The sequence below is a fragment of the Corvus hawaiiensis genome, chromosome 3 (assembly GCF_020740725.1).
Source record: "Corvus hawaiiensis isolate bCorHaw1 chromosome 3, bCorHaw1.pri.cur, whole genome shotgun sequence".
Lineage (NCBI taxonomy): Eukaryota > Metazoa > Chordata > Aves > Passeriformes > Corvidae > Corvus > Corvus hawaiiensis.
The window spans coordinates 60,305,485-60,328,070 of NC_063215.1; the positions used below are offsets into that span (position 1 = coordinate 60,305,485).

At 37.7% G+C, this 22,586-nt stretch overlaps 1 protein-coding gene across 1 annotated transcript in view; it reads left to right on the forward strand.

Moving 5' to 3' along the window:
- The first annotated feature begins 8,931 nt into the window (after nt 1-8,931).
- ESR1 (estrogen receptor 1) overlaps nt 8,932-22,586 on the forward strand; it is a 162,978-nt gene continuing 149,323 nt past the window's right edge. Inside the window, 1 exon segment of the mRNA XM_048296803.1 lies at nt 8,932-8,970. Within this exon segment, the coding sequence (XP_048152760.1) occupies nt 8,946-8,970 (25 nt within the window). The 5' untranslated portion in view covers nt 8,932-8,945.

Sequence of the window (22,586 nt, forward strand, 5' to 3'; positions counted from 1 at the left end):
TCTTACTGTTCCCTGGCTACAGACCCTCTCCTCTCGTTTAACACCTGACTTCTGTAACATAAAAGCAATAGGTCTGGAAAAGGATGTGGATCTGAAGTGGAAGAGGCAGTACGTGCCTCATGCCAATGGAAGGAGGCACAGGTTGCTATGGAACTCAGCCTCCCCAGGAACAGAGAAAGTGCCCAGGTGGGTGAGGTGTCTGTCCTGCTGGTTTTCCTGGCTGCTGCAGCCATCCTGCCCTGGGTTGAAGGACAGAAGAGCTCACAGCACTACGAGTAATGCTGGGAAAGAAATAAGAGTTTGGGAGCTCCCGTACAACCCATGAGCAGGTAAATAAATGCTTAGAAGTGCTTATAGTTCCGTGACAATCAAAATAATTAGATCCAGTGTCTTTTCTGCTACATGCTGGTGGTTATGCTATGTGCTTGAAATTTTACTGTTCGTTGTTGTATTTATCTTCATCATATTATTTCGGAACCTCAAGCTACTGTTCATTTTAAACAGATTCTGCCCTCTAAATATAGATCCTGTAGAGGCTAAGTTAAATAATGACAACAGTATTAGAAATTCCTTTTGACCTAACTGTTGACATTAATGACTAGTGACAATTTCCTTTTCCTATAGATGCAATTTGAGTCAAATGAGCTTTCTTACTAATGTGCTGCTGTTTTTGTGGAGTAATTTGAGTTTATTTTCTAGATCTGTAACATGGGCAGCTTCTGCAAGGATCACCTTGCTGCGCATTGTTCCAGGTTAACGCTGTTCTTGGAATACTGTGCGTGTAGTATTAAATGTTTTAATTCTGTGCCTGATTTACATTCACATTGTCCCTAGAGTTAGCTGGCTAGTACATTTAGAGAGGGATGAAATTAATGTCAAAAAAGCCCACTGTCAATCTCAAAATATATTTATAAAATTCACCCCAGTCCCAATCAGTTTGTTTTCCAGGTAAAACTCTATAATGAAAAAAGCATTATGAAACATCATTAACTTGCTGGGTTTTTATATTAAGGATTTAAATTTTTGATATTTTGTTAGAAAATCAGCTTTAATTTTGAAATTTCTTTAATGATATTTGATAGTAAATGCTTTCCTTTTTCAAATACTTTTCTGTAGCCTCTTCTTTTCTGTCAAATAAAATGTTTTTGATAATCTATTCATAGCTTCATCTTGCACTCTAACAATTCAGCATTTCCATGTGGTGGTCATATTTAAGTGAAAAGTTGGAAGAGTAAGGGCAGAAGAGAGAAGAGATGTTACTTTATTTGTCCCTAAATTCCTCCTACTAAATATGTAGTCTATGCCTTTTGTATTTTCTCGATCTTTCCTCTTTCTTTGTTCACCTCCATCCCACACCAAATCATAAAAAGAAATAATTGTACAGGTCTGTTGTTCCTTGACTTCACTAAGCCTTTTTTCAAGAAGTAGCTACAAAATTGGAGCAAAGCCTGTGATTAAAACGTGCTACTAATGTAAAAGGACAGATAATGAAATGTGATCATTGAGTTTCAGCTGAAAAGTGCTTGTGTTTTTGTTTTCCCTTAATCAGTTGGTGACTCGTGTGGGTTACTATTCCTACAATTTAACTATGAATTCCGATGCCTACTGTAGTTGAGATTTTTTTACTATATCTTTTATAACCTCTTTTTTCTTATCCCTTTACAAATTTTTCATCCTTTAGGTTAGAATTTCCTCTATTTGATTGCTAGGAACAGGTGACTTTATTTTCTTTTTTTTCCTTTCTTGTTTGAAAATTAGAGGATAAACACAGTTGTTCATAATATTTTGTTATAATAACAAAAAAATATATGTGCTTTAGTCATAATAAATAGGCCCATATTAATGGGAGGTATTGAATCAGCTCAGACCTCAATTTGTTACTAGTCTGTCACTCATAACAACATCTGTTTTTGGCAGGAGCTCAACACTGCAGGTTTGAGTTTCATGACTTCAGACAGTTCCTAATATTAGAAAGATAAATCGACATACACAAAGACAGAAGAGAATTTAATGAAGGTGGATCATCTTTATCTACAATTTTAAACTGGTCTCTTTTCCTGCAATGGTATGCAGGTTTTTAATCAACACATTCTCTAGTTGTTTTTTTTTAATGCTTTTTAGAAGTGGAGGAATTCCCTGTTAAATCACATACTCTGTGAATGTTAAGGAAACCCTAACTTTATTCCGTAATATGTATTTCCAGAGTAAGATTTTGCTTGATCAGCTTTGTAGATGTTCTTTCCTGTGTCCCTTCCATGGACTGTATGTTTATAACTGGGTGAAAACAAGATCTGTTTAATCTGTGCCTGAATGTGTACTCAGATTCTGAAGTACTAAAAAAATCACAAGTGTCTAGTGACTTACTGGGGAAGCCTTGGTGATTTGTCCATTAGTACTAAGGTGATTTCTAGATTTCCTAAATCAAATAGGGCTTTCTTTCCTGGGACATCAGTTTAGTGTTAGGAAAAGTTTTGAATTAAAACTGGTTTGAATTAAAGTTTTGGCACTTTAAGGAAAAAGAAATACTCTCTCGCTGGACACTTTGGAAGTAAAACCCAGGCGATGTAAATCATGCTGATCCACCTTCTTCAGATACCTCTGCTCAAACCAATAAAATTTCTGATTTTCTACTAGGCACTAAGGATCTTGGTGTTGGGTGACAGAAAATGTGTGTAAAGAGCTTCTGGGTACTCTTGAGGCTGTTACAAAGAGTGTTGGGAGGAAAAGGGAAGCTCCCTGCTGGCTCAAACGTACTTTGTCTCTCTTCATGCTCAACAGCCATGGCAAGGAAATTAATTTGTTTAACCTCTTGAAATTAATTTGTTTTAAACCACTTCTAATATTATGTTTCTAAGGCTTAATATGTTCATATAAATCCTGACCTTTCTTGAACAGATGGTGATAATGATGGCAACGGGAATGCTATTGAATGGCATATGGGAAATATGAAGCCTAAGTAATATATTTGATTGCTGATGATCAAGCAGGAACCTAAATTTATCACAAGGATATCTTATTTGAATAAATCTGTTCCAAGTTTTCCATAAAAATGTTGATGCTCTTGACCCTGACCAGGCACTCAGATATGTAGTTGTTTGGTGCATATGCTTTTGATAATATTTTCTGAAATTACATTTTTAGTCCTGCATTAAATGCTAAATTCAAATTGTATATATTCTAAATTAATTCATAATATTAAGTGACAGAAATAAATAAGGACCTTTCTTATTAAATAGATTGAATTTACAGAAGTTACTACGGCAAAATATTTGGTCTAATTACATTACATCAAAATAACCCAAAGATAGTCTCAGTTGCATTTCAAACATTGCATATACATATTTTTACTTTGTTTAAACTGAAGAAGAGCGTGGTAGCATTCTTTTAAAAAAAGTCAAAAAGAAATATATATCTCTAGTCTTTGCAACAATTTGGTAGAATAGGTTGTATTTGTGACATACTGATGGCTGACACTGCGGGCAGTGGATAATGCTGTGTACCCTGACATTTCCCCATTTTTTTCTATTTCTCTTAGCAGAAATAGGGACTGCATAAAACTGGCTACTGTCTTCTATGTGTGAAGTCACATTATGTATGTAAACAGATTAAGAAATATCTCTTATTTCCATTCTCCCCTTAAAGTACAAAATCAATGTTTAAGTGTTTGCATTTCTATTAGGGACTGTTTTATCTGCTAGGGATAAAACAGTCTTCAGCAGAAGCAGTAATCCCTGGGGTAGGAGGGTTATGTTTTATTATTACATTAGAACATATTGGAAGCTTTTTTTCCCTGGTTGTAAGGAGTATGATCTTTTTGTTTTATGTCACTACTTGGTATCTTCAATCATAGAATGTCGCTAAAGGAGTTTAAATATCTTACACGAGGATGGAGTTTTCCGGGAGAATGGTTTGTGAGCAACAGACGTGTGTTAGCGCTTAGACCAGGTGTGTCATAAATTTGTATGGTGAATTTAAGTAAATTGGGGGGACTGTCTGGTACAAAGGACTATCTTTAGGCTCTTAAGGGCCAACTGTAGCACTGGGATTACTACAGTTTGTTCAAATGGCTGTGGATTACAGTTATACACAAGAGGGATTAATAAAGTGATATTATTTATTCCTGCTTGCATGTTAAGACTAAAACATATAGTAAATTTTTGCTCTAAACTATGGGCATAAGGAAGGATGAACATATTATTAGTCTGTTTCTGTTTACTTATACTAAAAATTCCCACTAACTTCATGGCAAACTGTCCCTTTTGAACATACGGAAATTCGGTGATAGCAGTCAGAGTTAAGTTTTTGGGGGGTGGTGAAGAAAATAATTTTGAGAATGTATTAGTATTGCAAATAAAAAGGGGTCCAAACACTGAGTTTATCCATGGATATGGAATAACTTGCTGGCCCTGCTATTTTTCTTGTTAAGTATTCTATTAATATACAAAGAGACTACCTCAGAAAATTGGTTCAATCTAGTCCTACTCTGAGATATAAGTGAGCCCACAGCTTGAAAAGATTGACTTGGTTTCCTCTGGCTCAAGAATTAAGCTACCTACCAAGAAGGTAAAATAGAGATACATGTTTCTAGCAATTTAAATTGATAAAACTGTTCTGCATGCTACTTTAAATAGTGTTCTTTAACTATCTATGAATTGACTTTTTTAGGAAATCGTAATGCACTACCAGGGCAGGTCAACATATTACTGTTTGTCCCAAATAAACTTTCAGTAGAAACTTTATAAACTAATAGACATATATTGGACAGTATTCAAAAAAAGTAAGTGGAGTATTGAAATGCAATATTTGTCAAATTGCTCATTTGGTGAATGCCTATTTAAGCAGTTCACTACTAAGTGCCAGGTCCTGCACTTGCGTCACAACAACCCCCTGCAGTGCTACAGGTCGGGGGCAGAGTAGCTGGGAAGCTGCCTGGCAGAGAAGGACCTGGGGTGCTGGTCAACAGCAGCTGAACATGAGCCAGCTGTGCCCAGGTGGCCAAGAAGGCCAAAGGCATCCTGGCCTGTGTCAGAAATAGTGTGGCCAGAAGAACCAGGGCAGTGATTGTCCCCGTATACCTGGCACTGGTGAGGCTGTCAAGTTTTCACTATAAGAAATGCATTGTGATGCTGGAGTGAGCCCAGAGAAGGGCAACGGAGCTGGTGAAGGGTCCAGAGCACAGGTCTTGTGGCTGAGGGAATTGGGGGTGTTTCATCTGGAGAAAGAGAGACTGAAGGGGAACCTTACTGCTCCCTACGACTACCTGAAAGGAGGTTGGAGCCAGGTGGCACTCAGTCTGTTCTCCCAAGTAACAAATGAGAGGATGAGAGGAAATGGCCTCCACTTGTGCCAGGGGAGGTTCAGGTTGGATATCAGGATAAATTTCTTCACCAAAAGAGTTGCCGAGTATTGGGACAAGCTGCCAAGTGAAGTGGTTGAGTCCCTATTCCTGGAGTATTTAAAAAACATGTAGATGTAGCACTTAGGGACTTGGTTTGGTGGTGAACTTGGCAGTGCTCAGTTAACAGATGGACTTGATGATTGTAAAGGTATTTTCCAATGTAAATGATTTTATGGTTCTCTATATATCAGTGTTAAAATAGCTGCAGGAGGTAGGCACGTAAAATAACACCGATGCCCTGGTTCCAGCTGTGTAAAGAGATGTTCTACTCTGTTTCAAGTATTCCTCACTCTGCATTAAGCCCCAGGATACATTGACACTCTTTCTGTTTTTATCCAAGGCTTTGTACTCTGTCTTGTAGGTGGTGTACATCCTCCTGGCTGTGCTTTTATCCCACATGGGTGCATTTCTTTCCCTAAACTGGCATTCCTCTAGCCATTTATTTCACTCTCTTTGCCTTTAGTTTTTTTCCTATATGATTACGTTTCCAGCCCATTGACTTACCTATGATGGAATATTGTAGCATAGCCCCCCTTCCCGCTCCGTGTTTTGCAGCTTTCATAGGTCCCGATTGATAAATAAAATAGAGGTGAGTATAACACAAAGCAAATGAAATAAGCTGTGTGTTTGACCACAGAGGGGTTCCTGAGATGATTTGCACTATGTTTGCTGAGTGAAAATACCCTGAGAAAAATGTTACTACTTAGCTAGGCTTTGTCTGAAATATGGTAAACCATGCCACTGTTACATTTAAAATTGATCCAAGGGATGATTTTTCATGAAGGTTTCTGAAATCAATGAACAAAGGGTAGCTGAAGCCAATTTTCTATAGCAGTTTTAAGAGCTATGACACAATTTACTGTTTTGTGTATTTTGTGTACTTATATCAGTGCCCTGGTTCCTCTCTCACCATGATCAATGGCAAGCTTCCATCCACTTCAGTTCTGCCACATTACCTGCAGAAGGGCACAATTTCAGTGATGCAAAGCTTCTCCTAAAACCACAGTGACAGAAATCATGTACCTGGTAGAATACTTAGAAGCATGCACACAGTAATATAAACTATGCTTTTCAAAATGTACTTTTTTTTTTCCAGAAAACCCCCATCAAATAGTTCCGATTTTGTAGCTTTAGAAAGGTTTTCTTTATCTTTAAATAACCAATGGCTACAGCTTTGGTGTGTACTTCTATACTAGTACTACTACTACTTTGAGTCAATGTTCAAGTTTCCTTTCTCAGCTGTTAATAAGAACAGAGAAGATACTGTAGGTTAATGACGGTCGGATGGGTTCGGACGTAGACGGATGGTGACGGGAGATCTCTATAGGCAGGTCTTGGGACACAGCCGGTTTATTGTAAAGGGCGTGGGTATTGGGGCACTGCTCAGAGCTGGTAGACTCAGCTCTGAGCAGGCCCAAGAGAGCAAGAGAGTAAACGGGTGAGAGAGAGAGAGAGAGAGGAGTGTAAGAGCAAGAGTGGAAGTAAGAGCAGGAGTGGAAGAGGTAGTAAGGAAAGGAATGTCTGAAGTCTTGGTTACAATACAATAAATCATCTTCTGTACTGAATATTCTAATTGTCACTAACCAATCTAATACAAGATACAAATCCTATAGCATTTACATACAGCCTATAAGAGTTCTTATATTACCGTAGAGTGTTACATCTTAACTTCTAAAAACTACTCTTTGGAGCCCTTCTGCTGAGCTAGTAGGGTCTGCTCTGACCCTTAGACCTGCCTGCAAGCAGAGGGTATTGTTCCATCAAGAGGGGATTACCTTCAGTCGGCCATACCATTGTTTTCCAGTTGTTCAGTAACTAAGACTTGGTATTTCAAAAGTGGCTTTCATTTCGATGTTGCCTGTAGTTTTCATATTCCCAAAATCTTTTGTCAGGCAATCATATTTATAAGGCTTTCCTGTTTCATCTTCCCCAACAAGATACAAGGAGCCTCTTTGTGCTACCATGTTTATGTGGACTTGTACCTCACTTTATGAAAAATTCAGTTTAAGTGTTGGGGTAGCCTGCAGAATAAAGCAGATCTTGGCTTTTTTAATACCAAGTTATTTGTCTTGATTGATGATATTCTCTAATGATGTATATATTTTGACACAGGTGTGATTTCTTTCTGGGAAATTTAATCTGAGATTTTATTATTAAGAAGCTTTGCGTATGGGGGGGTTTTACCTGGATTTTTTATTTTATTTTTTTATTATTATTATTTGTTTGGTTTTGTTCGGGTTTTTTTTTGTTTGTTTGTTTTTGTTGGGTTTTTTTGTTTTTTTTAATGAAAGGAGAACAATTTGGGTTCTTAACTCATGTTCATATTATTTTCAATTATTTTCCTGCACAGTTGGGAGTCTGCTATGTAGGATTTTGAATTGCATTCTCTACTCCTGTGTTTATCCAGAAGGTCTTGTGAGACAGTTGCATTGAAAGGGTGGGATTTTCAATATTTTTGCCTTATAACTGCAAGGTGAGGGTGACTGCATTTAAAGACTAGAACAAGAAATTGTTTCCTGTCCTTGTACTGTTAAGATATACAGCATATTTCTCTTTTCCTTGGTCACAGTTTCTCTACTGCTGTTTACATTTTTCAGCAAACCCCCTTTCTGCAATAATTGTCCTGAGACTCACTAGCAACAAGGAAATGCTTGACATTTTATAGAATGTAAAATTGTATCAATCTAATTTCAAATGACCAGGAAATTGTGAAAAAGTTCGCTGATACAGAGGTAACTTGTGTTTCCTGTAATCCCAAGAACAGTGTTTTGCTAGAATTTATTTGCTACAAGCTTTACAAAACTGGAGGAGCTAATCTTCTAACAGGGATACCTAGACAGAAGCCTTAATATCAGGGTATATTTTATTGTTGGACAGAACTTGCATTTGATCACTAATTCATCTGTTCAGCTTTTGACTTGGATTCTTTGCATCTTTGTTTATATCTTTATGGTTAGATTATTAGATTTATAGATTTACTGGGATGTTTTACGAACATATTGGTCTGCTACCATATTTTTTACTCGTGAAAGAATTGAAAGCAATCTTTGAAATGTGTTTACAGCTCACCCAATTATCTTAAGAGTATATCCTTTTAAAAAAATTGCTTCCTCTCTACAAACAAACTACTGGAAACCTTAGCCTGAAAATGAAAATGGTTCCAACGGTGGGAGGCTATTTTTAAACTTCAATAGATTTATTTTAAATTTTGATAGATCTTATTTTCTTTTAAAGTCTGGTGGTTTACTAGAGCAGTTAGTAGGTTTAGTTACATACCGACACAGGCTGAGATTTATGAACCTTTCCCGTATATTGAAAAGGTAGCCAATGCCAGATTGCAAAGTTCAAGGCATTACCCATTTTTCAGCACAGCATAGGTTGCCTTCTAAATTTAACACCTTCTGCTCATATGGGCGTGTTATCATGCCCACGATACGTCTTTTCTTGAAAATGTGTTTCTAGTTCAGCTTCCTTGCTCCCGAGACTTTTCTATTTTGGTTCCCAGTGTCATGTGATCCTCCTGGCCAGTGAGAGCCCCGCAGAGGGAATGGCAACAGCCTGCTGGGAGCAATGTAAGTCAGAAAAAAACTTCTGGTTTTTGCAGTTTCTGTCCCTCACACTCAATTTTAAAGGCTGCTTTTACCCTGAACCTTTGCTGGGCACACCCAGTTATACCTATGGAAATGCTTGGAAGTTGGATGTTTTGCTTTGGCTTTATTTTTTACTCTTTCAAATGTTACTTTTCTTACTATGTTCCTTTTTTCCTGTGTCCTGCAGTGTCGCTGAGAAGCCTAAAAAAGCAACAGAAAACAAGCCAAAGGCATTGCAAAAGCTGCCTAAAGTATGTTTTAAGGTGAATATTTCAGGTGTAGCAGTACTTTGTTTAATGTGTGCTATAGATGGTGCCATAAATCCTGTGCTGCAGTTGCGAAAGAATGATGTGACCCCCCCGTCCTGACACCCAGCCCCTCAGTCAAAATCCTTCATGTAGGTAGAAGGACAATAGTAAATAAAATAATCTGATATCACATGCTGGTGCCTTTACCAATTGGCTGAGACATAAATGGGGAAAGGACTTACTTGAATTTAAGGGTAGTCATGCACCCAAGGCAGTGTATAGTTTTTCTGATATGAATGAAGTGAAATACTGTATTTTGATCTCTGCTGATGCTGAGCAATACTTATAGCATATGATCTTGAAAGCATGTATTTAGTGAGATTTGTCATTGGGGTGCTTCCCAATGACATATGGGTACAAAGGAAGAGTCTGATCTTTCTGTTTTTTAACACAGGCTCTGAACTCGGTAAAATTTACCTGGTAATTACTGAATAATGATTTTATCTAATGGCATTTTTTTGCATTAATAAATATGATTTTCCAAAAATCATTCTCCCCGATAGCTGGACATACATATATATATATATATATATATATATATATATGTTTTACTTATTTTCTATTTTGGGGGTTTGGGCTTTTGTTTTGATTTAATTTGTTTTTCTTTTATTTTTCTTTCTTCCAGATTACACGAGCTTTCTTTGGAGTTTACTTTTAAGTTTTGGAGTTACTGTTTAAGTATTGCTAAGCTTATTTTAAACTTGGGTCCCTAAGTAATATGCCTTGATATCATATAAAAGTTTGAGAATGAGTGTTTGGAGAAAAGCGTAGTGAAATAAGCTGGAATCTTTCTATTTCCCTTCATGGCCTATAGCTTGGACCTCAGATCACATCACTTGGAGGTGCAGATGCCATTACTGCACATTTCACATTTCTGTATTTCCTTTGTGTTTCTGATCTATACTCTAATGACCAGGTATTAAATGAAGGACTGTTGGAAGACTTTTTTCTCTTTCCCCCTTCCCCAAATTAATTTTGAACAGAGAAATTTCACTTAATGGTTACATTGAAGTAGAAAGAGCACGTTAGGTTTTCAGATCAGTTCTCATTATCATAGGCACTGGAAAAAAATGTCCGTAATTCTGTGTTGGTTGAATTGTTGCAGTGTTGGAAGTGCAACAGCATCTAGGTATAAATATCTGACCCAGAAACTGAAAACAAATAGAAAAAGCCATACTCATTGTGCAAACTAGATGAAATTTAGAAGCCAATCTTACAGGACTTTAGTTTAAAGGTTTGCGTTGCTGGTTTTGATGAAAAAGTGAAGCATGTGCAGGACTGAAGATCGTTTATTCTGATTTAAAGAAAAACATTTGTCCATTAGATTATAAACCAAGTTCTAATCCAGTGTTGCTTATTTGCCTTCGCTTCATGAGTTTGCATAGTACCAGTGTGCAAATAACGGGAATTTTGAGATTGCAGCTCAGAGCTGGATTCCCTGTTGCTTCCCACAACGTAATGCTTGGGCTTGTGAACACAACTCTCCAGCCTAAAAATTGCGCCAATCTTGTGGTAACCAGAGAAATTGCAATAGGTAAAATATAATGAGTTAAATGAGAAGATCTGTGTTATCACTTCTTTTCTTTTTCTTTTTTTTCTCCTACTCTGATTTATTTACTTCATACATGCTCATCGGTTGTCTTTGTTTCTGAAAAGGAACTTAAGAACATACTAAAAAAATAAAAAAGGGGGGTAGTGGATGGTAAAAAGCTTGTCTACAAGGACAGTCAAACAGTTGCATCGGTTTCCCAGAGAGGCTGTGGAGTCTCTATCCTTGGAGATATTCCCAAACGGGCGCCGCCCCGACCCTGAGTAACCTGCTGTGGGTGACTGCTTGAGCAGGGGGTTGTTCTGCGTGACAGGGACTCTGAGGTCTTTCCAAGCCACAGCGATCCTGTTAGTCTCAGAATTACCCTCTGCCATTTGGAGCTGCAGACAGTACTGCTACTCTGGGGAGAGATCAGAAGTCATGTATAGACTTTAGTCTTAGCCTGTCACTCTCATATTTTAGACCTTGCCATTTTGCTGCCTCAGTTCAGTCATTAATCTTTCATTTGGAGTGATGGCCATGATTGCCTTGCTGGCATTGCCCAGTACACCCCGCCTGAAATGTCACTGCCCAGCAAGGGATGGCACTCCAAGCTACTCCAAGTTACTTCAGGCAGCAGTCTCTAATCCCATGTCTTTTGTCTGCTGTCTCCTCAGGCACCACAGTGTAGCAGAGTGGTAGGAGGAGACACTGCTGAAAAGAGTAAAATTAATGGCAGTACTGTGGGAAAAGCGTAAGCAGAAACTAAAGAGACGGGGCCAACATGGGTTGAGTTCTTACACCCATCTTGCTGCTCTGCTTGAATCTCACTGTGGAATTTCCAGAAGCTGAGGAGGGGGTGTAGGAGATTGCACAGGCTGTGCCAGGGTTTGTGGAAGGAGGGGAGGAAGAAGCAGACCTCATGGGATCCCTTGGAGGCTAATGTAAAACATTAAGCCCCAGTCCCATACACTGCATGCAGAGCTGTACCCTAGAGACCTGACGAATGGTACAAGAGAACATGAGATCTCTGGGTAGGAATTTAAAGTACAAAAGTAGAGAAAAGACAAAACAAAATTTTAATTTTTTTTTATCTATAGAAAGCAACATAAAATGCACATGGAAAGTGTAGAGAGTTCAGTAATACCTTTCACATTAACATAGGGATATAACTTTAAATAAAAATGGCAAAACCTAATAGCTTAACTTGTGTTTCAGAAAGATTATTTTAAATCTCTTTTTGCCATAATGCTATAGGTGATGATTTTGCTTAAAGACTATTTATCTTGATGAGATTTGGAACACCTGTCCTGAAAGCAATTGCCAACATAAATCCAAACAGGTGTGACTGTGAATAAATTCAGGCTGGAGCTGGAAAAGTAGATGGGTTCAGCCTCCTATCAGAGGGGTAGGCTAGGACATGTTGCTGTTTACAACAGGCTCGGGGAGTTGGCTACAGGAGGTGAAGGTTTGGTAGCAGGATTACACTCAATGATTCAGATGTCTATTTCCATTTCTGGCTAAATAGTGTAATTGGAATTTAAACAGTATTTTTTTTTCCTGAACACAAATTATAAAAATATGACCATTTATTTTCTTAAGATATTATTCTCTTTTATCTTTCTTCATTTTTGGAGAATAATGGTATAGATAAATGGGAAATAAATTTGTGCAATACTTTCTTGCAGATGGATATGATCAAGGGTGAAATACTCCTTTTTATTAATTTTAGGGTACAAAACCCCACATTCCAAGGAGCCTGCAGCAGCTCAGTCTGCCAGCATTCAGTTGATGGTTGCAAACTAGTCTGAGAAAGAAGATAAATCTGGAGGCAAAGATTTTTAAATAATTACTTGGTATTGAAAAATTTGCTAGATCTGCAAGATATAGATATATCTCTATATATATATATAGTAGCTGGCATTTGTGTATTTGCAGATTTCTTTGGTCTGTAAAAAGCCCTTTTCTATATTGCACACTAAAAGTAAATTTATTTATAATTTCCCTGACCTATAATTTGGGTTGTTGATATTTGCTTTTTTTCTTTTTTAATAATTTCGGTTACAATTGCATACTGCAGACAAGAGAACAGAATCTTGTCATTTAAGTATGTTCTAAAATCTAAATGGTAAAAGTTGGTTAGTTTTCAAAGTGGAAATAGTATTTGATTTTGAAAATATCTTTTTTGGTGGCATTTTTCTATATTTTTATTAATGCTCAAATAAAAATAATAGTTTTATTACAAAGTACTTCAAGTACTAAAAATACCATTTGTCTTGTGTTTGATTATTTTAAAAAATTGAATAGTTAAAGGAGAATTACCTGCAATGAAACAAGGCTGGAATTATGTGTTTATATTTCCAATATTTTATTTTTGAAAGAGTCCAATTGCAGTTCTGTATAGAGACACTAATTTTGTATCTGTTCAGTTCTAAATAGCTTTCATTGACAATTTTTATGGCTTCCAATAGCACAGCAATTACAGGTTAGATCTGCCAAGATGCCTTGGGGATTTATCATAACTGTTGATTCAATCTGTATATCATGTGTGGCAGCTAAACATAAACACCATAAAGCCAAAATTGGTCAGATATGAATTTTGGCAATTTTGTCAAATCACTTGGTTTGAAATCCAAACCAACAGAAAATGAAAATCTTCTTTAGACTTCGTCCTTTGCAGCTTGCTAGATAACTTCAGTGTAACTGTCTATAGTTTTGCCTTCTACATTCTTCAAGTGGAGATAAACTGGTTGTGTCTTCACAAATAAAATCATTGAGATTTTGTTTTGCAATTATACAGTAGGAAGAATTTTACTGCTCATTTTATTGGCTTCATCAATTTTGAGGTAATGGACTTGAATGGTATTTGTGGGCTCACATTGCTATATGGCTATAAATTGACAGCCTGCTTATTCATTCCAAAATACCATTAATCTCGGACTGTGCTGAGGCAAATGTACCTGCAACTGTTGCCAGGCTGTGTTCCCTCTGTCCCAAGAAATCATTCAATTTCTGCTTGTATTGTCTTCCTCTGGCTTTGTCTGAAGGGCACTTTCTATACAGGCACCGATATCTTGCTTGGACACATTTGGATGTAAAAGCAACCCTGAACTCTTAATTTCATATGCTCATTAGAAAGCTGTGTGCATTTCACAAGCGAAATAAGTGATAATATTTTTGTCCCAGCCAGTCTGATTGTTCTGCTTTGTCAACCTGAACTTTATGTAATTTAAACTGGGCAATTCTTGTGGATTTGTTTATAGTCCTGTGATATGTGTTGCTCTATCCAGCTAACAGCTGCTTTGCACCAAGCAGGACAGCCTTCCGATGGTGTTTCTGTGCATGCTGGTGTACCAGTGCTGTGACCACTGCTCGGGGGCGTGATGCTTGTTGTAACTTCTCGTCAGGCTAAACAAGACTCTGGGCCATGTGTCAGGCTTTATTGTAGTTGCCTTAACTGGCAACCAGCCCACTGCTTTGACTCAAAAGGTGTTGGGTAAAAAGCCCTTAAATTCTAATAGTCCACTTCCTCAAAAATGATGGCTTAGAAACCCTTAGATTTTGTACAGTACACTTCACTAAGTTCTCAGCTCCCACAACAAACTTCTCAAAGGTGCTGGTTAACAAGCCACAACACATAACTAAATGCTGGTTAGCAAGTCACAGCACCACTACTCAAAGGTGTTGGCTAAAAAGCCACAACACCCTTCCACAAGCTTCCCGCTCCCACAACAAACTTCAGTACTGAGTAGAATATAATAGCCATGCTTTGCCCATGGCAAAGCAGGGGAGGAGAGAGATAATGAGAGAAAAAGAAGAGAACAAAGAGTATCAGCAGTCCTTAGATTTTGTGTTGGTCTGCTGCACGTATAGTCCGGAGCAGGGGAAAACAATGTATGTGAAAGAAAGAGGAAAAAGACAGTGAGGGGACCGGATCCCCTTCTGTGTATTGTTAAACTGTGCACGCTTCTCAGCGTCAAATGGATTTTTCCCACTGTTTTGTTGGCGCATGCCTAGCCCTCCCTTTCAGCCCTCCACCAGGAAGTGAGTCAAAAGGACTGAGCACCAGTGCCAAGGTGAGCAGGAAGCTGGCTCAGCACCGTGCTGCCCCACCTCTGCAGGAACCTCTCCTCTGATCTCCTTGTCTTAACCATGTTATGTTTGAGACAAAACATGCCAATGCCTGGTCCGCCACACCTAGACACACAAGAGCTTGCTCTTGCATATGCATGTGCAGACTTCAAAGCAGGAGGGCTTCAAGGGCGCCAATTGAGTGAAATTTTGTCATTACATGCATCGTGGAAATTCATAATTATTTCCTTAACACCTCATTTTTTGTGGGGTAGTCTTTTTCTTAATAAAGTGTTTGCTGTTTCTCCCTGGCAGAGTTTGTATGCAAAGTGCCCATTGCAAACACTGGGGAAGTAAATTTAGAGAAAAAGGGAGGTTGACATAAGAAACAGAAGATTACTTTCATAATTCCTTTTGGACTTTTGACAAAAAATTTTCTTACAATATTGATTTTTTTTTTCTTCCTTTATTTCTTTTCTCTTGAAAGCTAGCAACATAAAGGATGCACTGGTAGAAATACCTTTACAAATAAAAGAGAGAAAGCTAGAGAAAGCTGAATCAAGAGAAACTCAAGAAGCTTCATGAACTAGATGTCAAGTCAATTATGATATTTTTTCTTTTTTTAAACAAGAACTAGGCACAAGCAACTAATCTTTTTTCCCTCAGGGATTAAACTGAGGCAAGTAAGACAAACTGTTCAGCAAATTTGATCTTTGGTAACTTAAAGGATTGAAAACTAGACAAAACATTGTACAACTCATTATGTTCAAGGTAAAATATTTGTTCTTGGGAAATGTATACTTTTTGAATTGAATCTGTATCAGCTGCTTTGGTGTTACCAACCCTTCAACCCAAACTGTTGCCACAGTTCTAGTAAAAACTCAGCCAGTTTAGGTCCTCCCACCTGGATATCTGGATTGGGATAGAACCATGCCTATTTTGTGCTGCTCTCCTGTCATGGCCTTCCTGGTGGGTTTCCAGACACTGGTGTCCATGCACGTGAATGTGTGGCAAAGTTGTGATGAGACAGTGGGGCCTGGTGTCCTGGTTGGCAATAATGCTAGACATATTCCTCGAGACTGCCTGAAGAACCAGTCTTGTGTCCCTGTGAGGAGTCAGTCTGTGTTTGGTACACTTTTTGGAGCTTTCGGTTTAGTTTACCCCAAATGGAATTTGTTTTTTTGCACATCCCAGCTGCTCTGTAATCCAAGCCAATGAAGGAAATCACTTTAAAACCTCACTACTACTGTGAACAAAACCAGTAGCATAGACACAGATTATTCTTATTAACCAATTTCCTTCCCTATTGTAACTAATGTCACTAATTTGTCTCCGCAGTAGATCTGCTCTAACAAGAGAAATAACTCCTTATGAAAGACAGGACCTTCAGGCTTTAAAGAGCTACCTATGCACTTACAGAAACATAAAGGCAAAAACAGATATTTTGGATATAAGTGGAACATTCCTTCTCTTAAGAACACTCTTTAAAACTCATTATCTCTCTAGTGATTGAAGTCTAATGCATGTAACTCCAAAGCTTCTTGCACACAAAGCACTTCATCACTCTTGACCTAAAGAGGAGCAGAAACATTCTGCATTTAAGCAGAAACTTATTTCTGCATAGGTAGAAGCATAAGGTAAGGCACTATGACTTGCTTCTGCATAGACACAACTCAGAGTGTATCTGATTCATGCTGGTAAGTTTTTGCTTTAGTCTCATTTGTTGAATCCAGCTTAAATTGGATGGCTATCCCAGTACTGAGCTGTCATAGCAACCAGATCATGTAATTTGTTCACGGTGCTTATCCACATTTATCTTAAAGCTCAGTTAGGCTGTTTTTCCTCTCATGGACAGGCTGATCTAGACCTTCACTGTTCTGTCAGCTGAGAAGCTTGTGATTTCCATAGTAAATTTATTTGCGGTGCCAGCTTTCTTTCTTTGTCCTAAATACCTTGAAATACATTTATGCCTAACTTACTTATAGGGAGTAATCAGCTTTCCTCTGATCTTTGGTGCTTTTTAGTCTAAATGAGTTGAATTTTTAGTCATCATCTGTTTAATATACTCTTTAACCTTCAGATCTTTATTGGATTCCAGCTGCCGTTTCATCCCATATTTTATGTTGTGAAATCCTTTTCCAACTCATTGCAGTTGGCCCTCACTCTTACTACCCTAACATGAAAAAAAACCCCTTGCAAGTTATTTGTCAAACCTTTTTTGGCTTGGCTTATTGCATTTTTACATTCAGTCTGCCAGAGTTTTATTTTGTCTTTTATTGTCCTCAAGACAGCAGCTTCAGGGGTTTTTTTGAAGGGCTGCTTCAAATAATGTTATACATTGGTAGTTAGCTGTTTTGGTTTTCCTTATGTTTGCTCTGCATCACTCAATATATTCTGTGTACTAACTAGAAATATTTTGTCCTTCTGTTTGTCTGCTTGGAAGTTCCTTTGTTGCAATTTCCTATTTTTTCCAATCAAGCAGTATTTTAAGGGATTTTTAGGCTTTGCTTTCTCCTGCATAAATGCATAATTTAAGGGCTTTATGACTGCTATTAAAAACTGGCTCTTTGGTAGCAAAATTCCAGATCATGAGGCCCTGTCAAATTAGTATTTGCTTATCTTGTGGGTTATGTGTTTGTCTGCTCTCTGAAGCATTTAATAGTGTCTAAAGCTTTTGTTTTGCAATCATGCACAACTTTGATATTTACTTGATTGTGTTGGGACCATTTTCTGTCTGCTGACATAGTTTGTCTCATCTCTGGCAAATATATATTTGGCAAATATATATTCTGTATCACCAGTCACCAGCTACAGCATAGTTGGAAAAATCAGGAATAGTGAAAGTGTACTGGGTGTTCCCTTCTGTGTTCTGCTCAGGGCAGATATGTTTGAATTTTCTAGCTTTTTAAGAGTACCATCAGTGAGTCTTTCTTCTTCCTCCCCTTTCCTCCCCTCAAAATAGTATAATGCAGCTGAATATCTACTGCTGGTAAGGATGTTTTCTGACAGCTACATTTTGTTTCCTGCTATTAATTCTAAATCTCTTCTTAAATTGTGCTGTATCATGCATCTCCTGTGCTATTTTCTTTTTAGTATGTTGCATTCTGAAACATGTCAGCTAACTTGTCCTCGTGACTATCAATTGCCGGCAAGTTACTAGACTAGCTTAGATATTTTATTTTCTGATCTCCTCCAATCTGACAGTATCTTTCTCATTGATGTGGTGACTGAATTTGGTATGTTGGGATGGGGATTCTGCACATTTGAAGAACATGTCATTAAAATAAAGTCACCACCTTCTTGCACTTACATGAAGCAAGAAGAAGAGGACGCTGGAAATGCCTCAGCAGTGGTAGGAAGCTCTGAGTGGCAGTGCTGCTTAGGTTTCTCACATCACTGTGTCTTGCAGTCCATCATGTTCTCCTCTTGTCTCTGCTCTTGGCATCTGGATGCTGTGGGGCTTCATGAGACAGACCTTGGGAGACATGTCTTTGCTGCAGAGTTTGCCTGACAGATAATTCCCACAGAATGAGCACAGTCCTGTTTCTAGAGCTTGTGTGTCTGAAAAGACCTGCTTTGACCACCCTTGCTGACTTGTTTTGTAGCACAACCTGTAGGAGCTCTCCAAAAATTTTTGAAATATAGCTGGTTGAGGAGAGCAACTCTGCTTCATTACTTGATATCGGTCTGATATCAGCATGGCATAGGTGTCTGGTGGGAAATTATCTGTGCTGTTAAAAAGGGCGGTTCATTTCTAGTCTTTATGTGTGTATTCCCAGTAGGTGGTGTGTCAGGGACAAACAGAGGCAAAGGTGACTCTACTTGCTGTTGTGTTTCTCCCTACTGAACTGGGATTATCAAACTCGATGGGCACAGGGTAAAATTGACAGCTCCTGTTTGGCTGTCTGCTAGTGCTGAAAATCTTTTTGAGTCAATTCTCCTCAGGACAGAGTAGTATGCCTAGCAAATGGCTGGTATCCCATGCCTTCCCCCTCCCCACCCCCCACACATGCTTTTATATTTAGCTGTAATGGAAATTATATTGCTTTCCTAAAGGAAGGTTATGAAACATTCCATGTTGTATCCCTTGATTAAAAGCAGTATTTTTGTATTTATTATTCCAAGTACTATATTTTTTCTGCACATCTGGTTAGTAATGCTATTATTCTTACATTCTTCTCCATTCATCATTGCATTTTTTAAAGTCTATTAAACAGTTTTCTTTTATTTTATTAGACGGCAATTTGATTTGTTTTACCAAATTGTTGGAATGTTGTATCACATTCCTTACAGTAGGAAAAATATATTACACAATGCTATTGTTCTTATCAGCCAAGCATCTTGAATTAAGATTTATTCGGTGAATTTAAGAAGAATCAATGTAAACTTATATATAATATACTTATATAATGCTATTGGTTGATATTATTCTATTAGTCTCTACTTCTAAATTAAAACCTTGATTTTTCTGAACCAGAACAGACTTACTGAATGCTGCTGTGGTTTTTTTTGCATTACTGTTATTGAGAATACTAGTTTCATTTTAAGAATTGTCTGGTGTCAATATTAGGATTTCTTTTTTTTCCTAAATGTTTTAGAAAACAACCTTCCTTGCCTGAACTACTGCCTTATTTTTGTGTCCCTTTGTTTTAGTTATTAATTATTATTTAGATTAGTTATTAATTTTCTAGAATTCCTGAAATGCTGCCTTTATATTTGTTTTCACTCTATGAATATATTCTCTGTGCGTGTTTAATCTTGCCATTATCGTTTGAGTATCCAAAGTTTTATTATCCCAAACTATTACTAAATTTATAATTTTTCACTTTTTCATCTTTTAAAGCAAAGGTGAACCAAATTTTACTTTTCCTTTTTATTTTTTTCAACGGTGATATTTTTGTGAATTATAGCTTTTCCAAAGAACCAGTAAAGTATGATCAAAAAATTTTCAAATACCATTTATATTCTCTAGGCAAACATTTGCTTTCAATTGATTTTAATCCTTATTGCTTTCATGCCTGTGAAACTGTTTCTTTAAAATGAGAAAGGGATATTGTCTGTGTGTGTGTATACATGTATATGTATGGTTTAGTCTTGAAGCAATTACAACTTCTTTCAGTCTAGTTGTTATCAGTGGCATCCCTGTGATTGTAAACTTTTTCTGTTAAATTATTATCTCTTCTTCTTTTGTCAAATGATATGTAATTTCCCCAAGCTGGCTCCAGCAATTTTTGATTTGAGAAACTACTGTTTAAGATTTTTAGGGTATCCAAAAATCGGTTAGCACTGAAAATTCAGAAGAAAGTGCCCTGTGACAAGGATGGCTCACACTCCATATTTAGTTTTGCTCTAGTCTTCTGTTGAACTCTTTTATTCTTCCTTTGGATATTATTGTTCTTTGATCTGTTACTTTTCTTTCCTTGATTGTAAATTCCCATCTTTTAACATATATCACTATATTTGTAGTGGGCTTTATATATTTAATAACATACTTAACATTAAGAACATAAGAGCTTTTCTGGATCTGTGCCCTAGTTTCTGCTGCCTTCCTTTTTTATGACTGCTTTTATCTTGTGTTTCACTTTCTTATCACTCATTCTTCTTTTTATATTGTTTCCTTACCTTGTCTACACATCCCACAACTCTCATGCAATTTTCTTTCTTGGCTTCTCTATTTCCCTGTCCTCCTTTTTCAGTCTTTCACATCTCTACTCACAGTTAATAGCTCTAAAGAATGATTTACAGGATCAAGGTTACTATTCTTGACTCTGTGTTCATTTAGCTATATTAGTATTAAAACAACCTACCCTGAGAAAGCATCTGTTCTATTGAACATATATGTACCACTGGAATCATCGGGAATGCAGTTATTAACACTCTTTCCCCCCCTTTGTTTTTGTTTCTCATGTAACTTCTGAATTATAGTATTGGAATTAAGGAAACTGCGGATACAGTGACTTGTAACAATTTTGCAGCCAGTTCCCTTTACCTTCATGGAACTGCTAATATTGCTATCTTAGAAAAAGCAGTCAGTGAGGACATGAAGAAATACTATGAATGAAATGAAGAGCTAATACAAAATACTTCCACTGTTCTGCATTGTCTGAGTTCATAGATGGTGACAAAATCATTGACACTTATGAAGTTTAAACCACGAACCTTACCCTGTCTGGTAAATGAGAACATTGACATTACTTCCTATTTGATGGAAACTTACTTTGCTTCTATTCCTTCATTCTTTTCTATTCCTTCCTTTCTCCCATCCTCATAACAGAGCTGGTCTGTTCATACTAAAATGACTGTTAAATTGAAATAGCAAAATAACTCACCTCTAAGTTGCCTTCTAACTTCGAAGCATATTAACTTGTTCTGGGTGTACATGATTGATGTTTCAGCAATTTTCTTCATTATTGCTTGGCAACTACAACAGGCAAGTTGGTTTTCCATTCTGTTGATGGTACATCTTTGAGCAAACAACTTTCTTTCCTTAGTGTCAGCCAATGAGGTAGAGAAACCTCCCCTGTCTGTGTTATGTTTTGTGTTTGATCTGGGGGTTAGTTTATAAGGCAATGTGAAGGTTAAAGAAGACACCCTCCATCTTGGTGAAGGATTTCTTCATCTTCTGGCAAGCCTGTCCTTTCTGCACAATGTTAACATAGCAAATGCTTATGAAGAATACTTGAAGTAATCTTGTCTTTGGAGCTTTATTTGTCCTGGAAGCAGGGGGAAATGAAGGAAGAATTCACCATTGGCTGAGCTGAACTGTTCCCAGCGCTGCTGTAAAGATGCTCTGGTGGTATGTGCTGTGGTTTGGCTCAGGCTGGAAGGCACATTCAGCTGTGTTGCTGCAAGATGTAATCCACAGGATGAAGCACTGTTAGTTGTGTGTTTCCACACTATTTCCCTGAAACATAAAGTTGCAGTTACCACTTGATGCCTGGTTCAGAGGGAAACTCTTTAGTCCCTTTGCTGGTGGACTTTCTATTGGCTGACAGTCATCACCTTTTTTCCTCTTGCTTGTTTCCTTCTCATTGTTATCTGTTTTATTTTTTGTTCTCTATCTTCTTTTGTTCAGGCCTTACCTTCTTCACTGTCCCTCCATGTTCCTTATACCTTCTTAGGTGGTGACATTTCAGACCAAGACTGCACTTTCTGTCCTGTGTGGTAGCTCCCTGCATGTGTGCTGCTCCCTGATTCCTTTAGGGATAGCCCTTGTCCCTCTTGCTGACAGGGTCTGCTGAACGCAGAGACTGTTGGGACTTCTTTCTAGATCCTGTAGCTACCAGCTCTATCACATCCACAACTCTTGTGAGTGGCAGGACGGTTTGCCCATGCTGTCTTGAGAAGGGAGGAGAAGCATAGCCAGACATAGCCTGACATCTTCCGATGATGAAGAAGTCTCTGACTATTTTCTCAGTGTAGAATGGTTTAGGAAACTTTGATTAATTTCATCGTTTGAAAATGGTTTTGGCTGCAAAAGTGTTTTCAGAGAGTATGAAAGTCAAAAGCATAATTAAGATAAATTTGACAGCTTTCAATTTCTGCAGCTTATTCTCACTTCAAACTGCCACAAAATCTGTGAGGAAGAGGTGACTCACAAAGCTGCATTTCTGTAACTACCTTTGAAGTATCTTGTTTTTTTCCTTTGGAGAACAGTTGCTTCCTTTGAGTCTGAACAAATACTGTGAAAA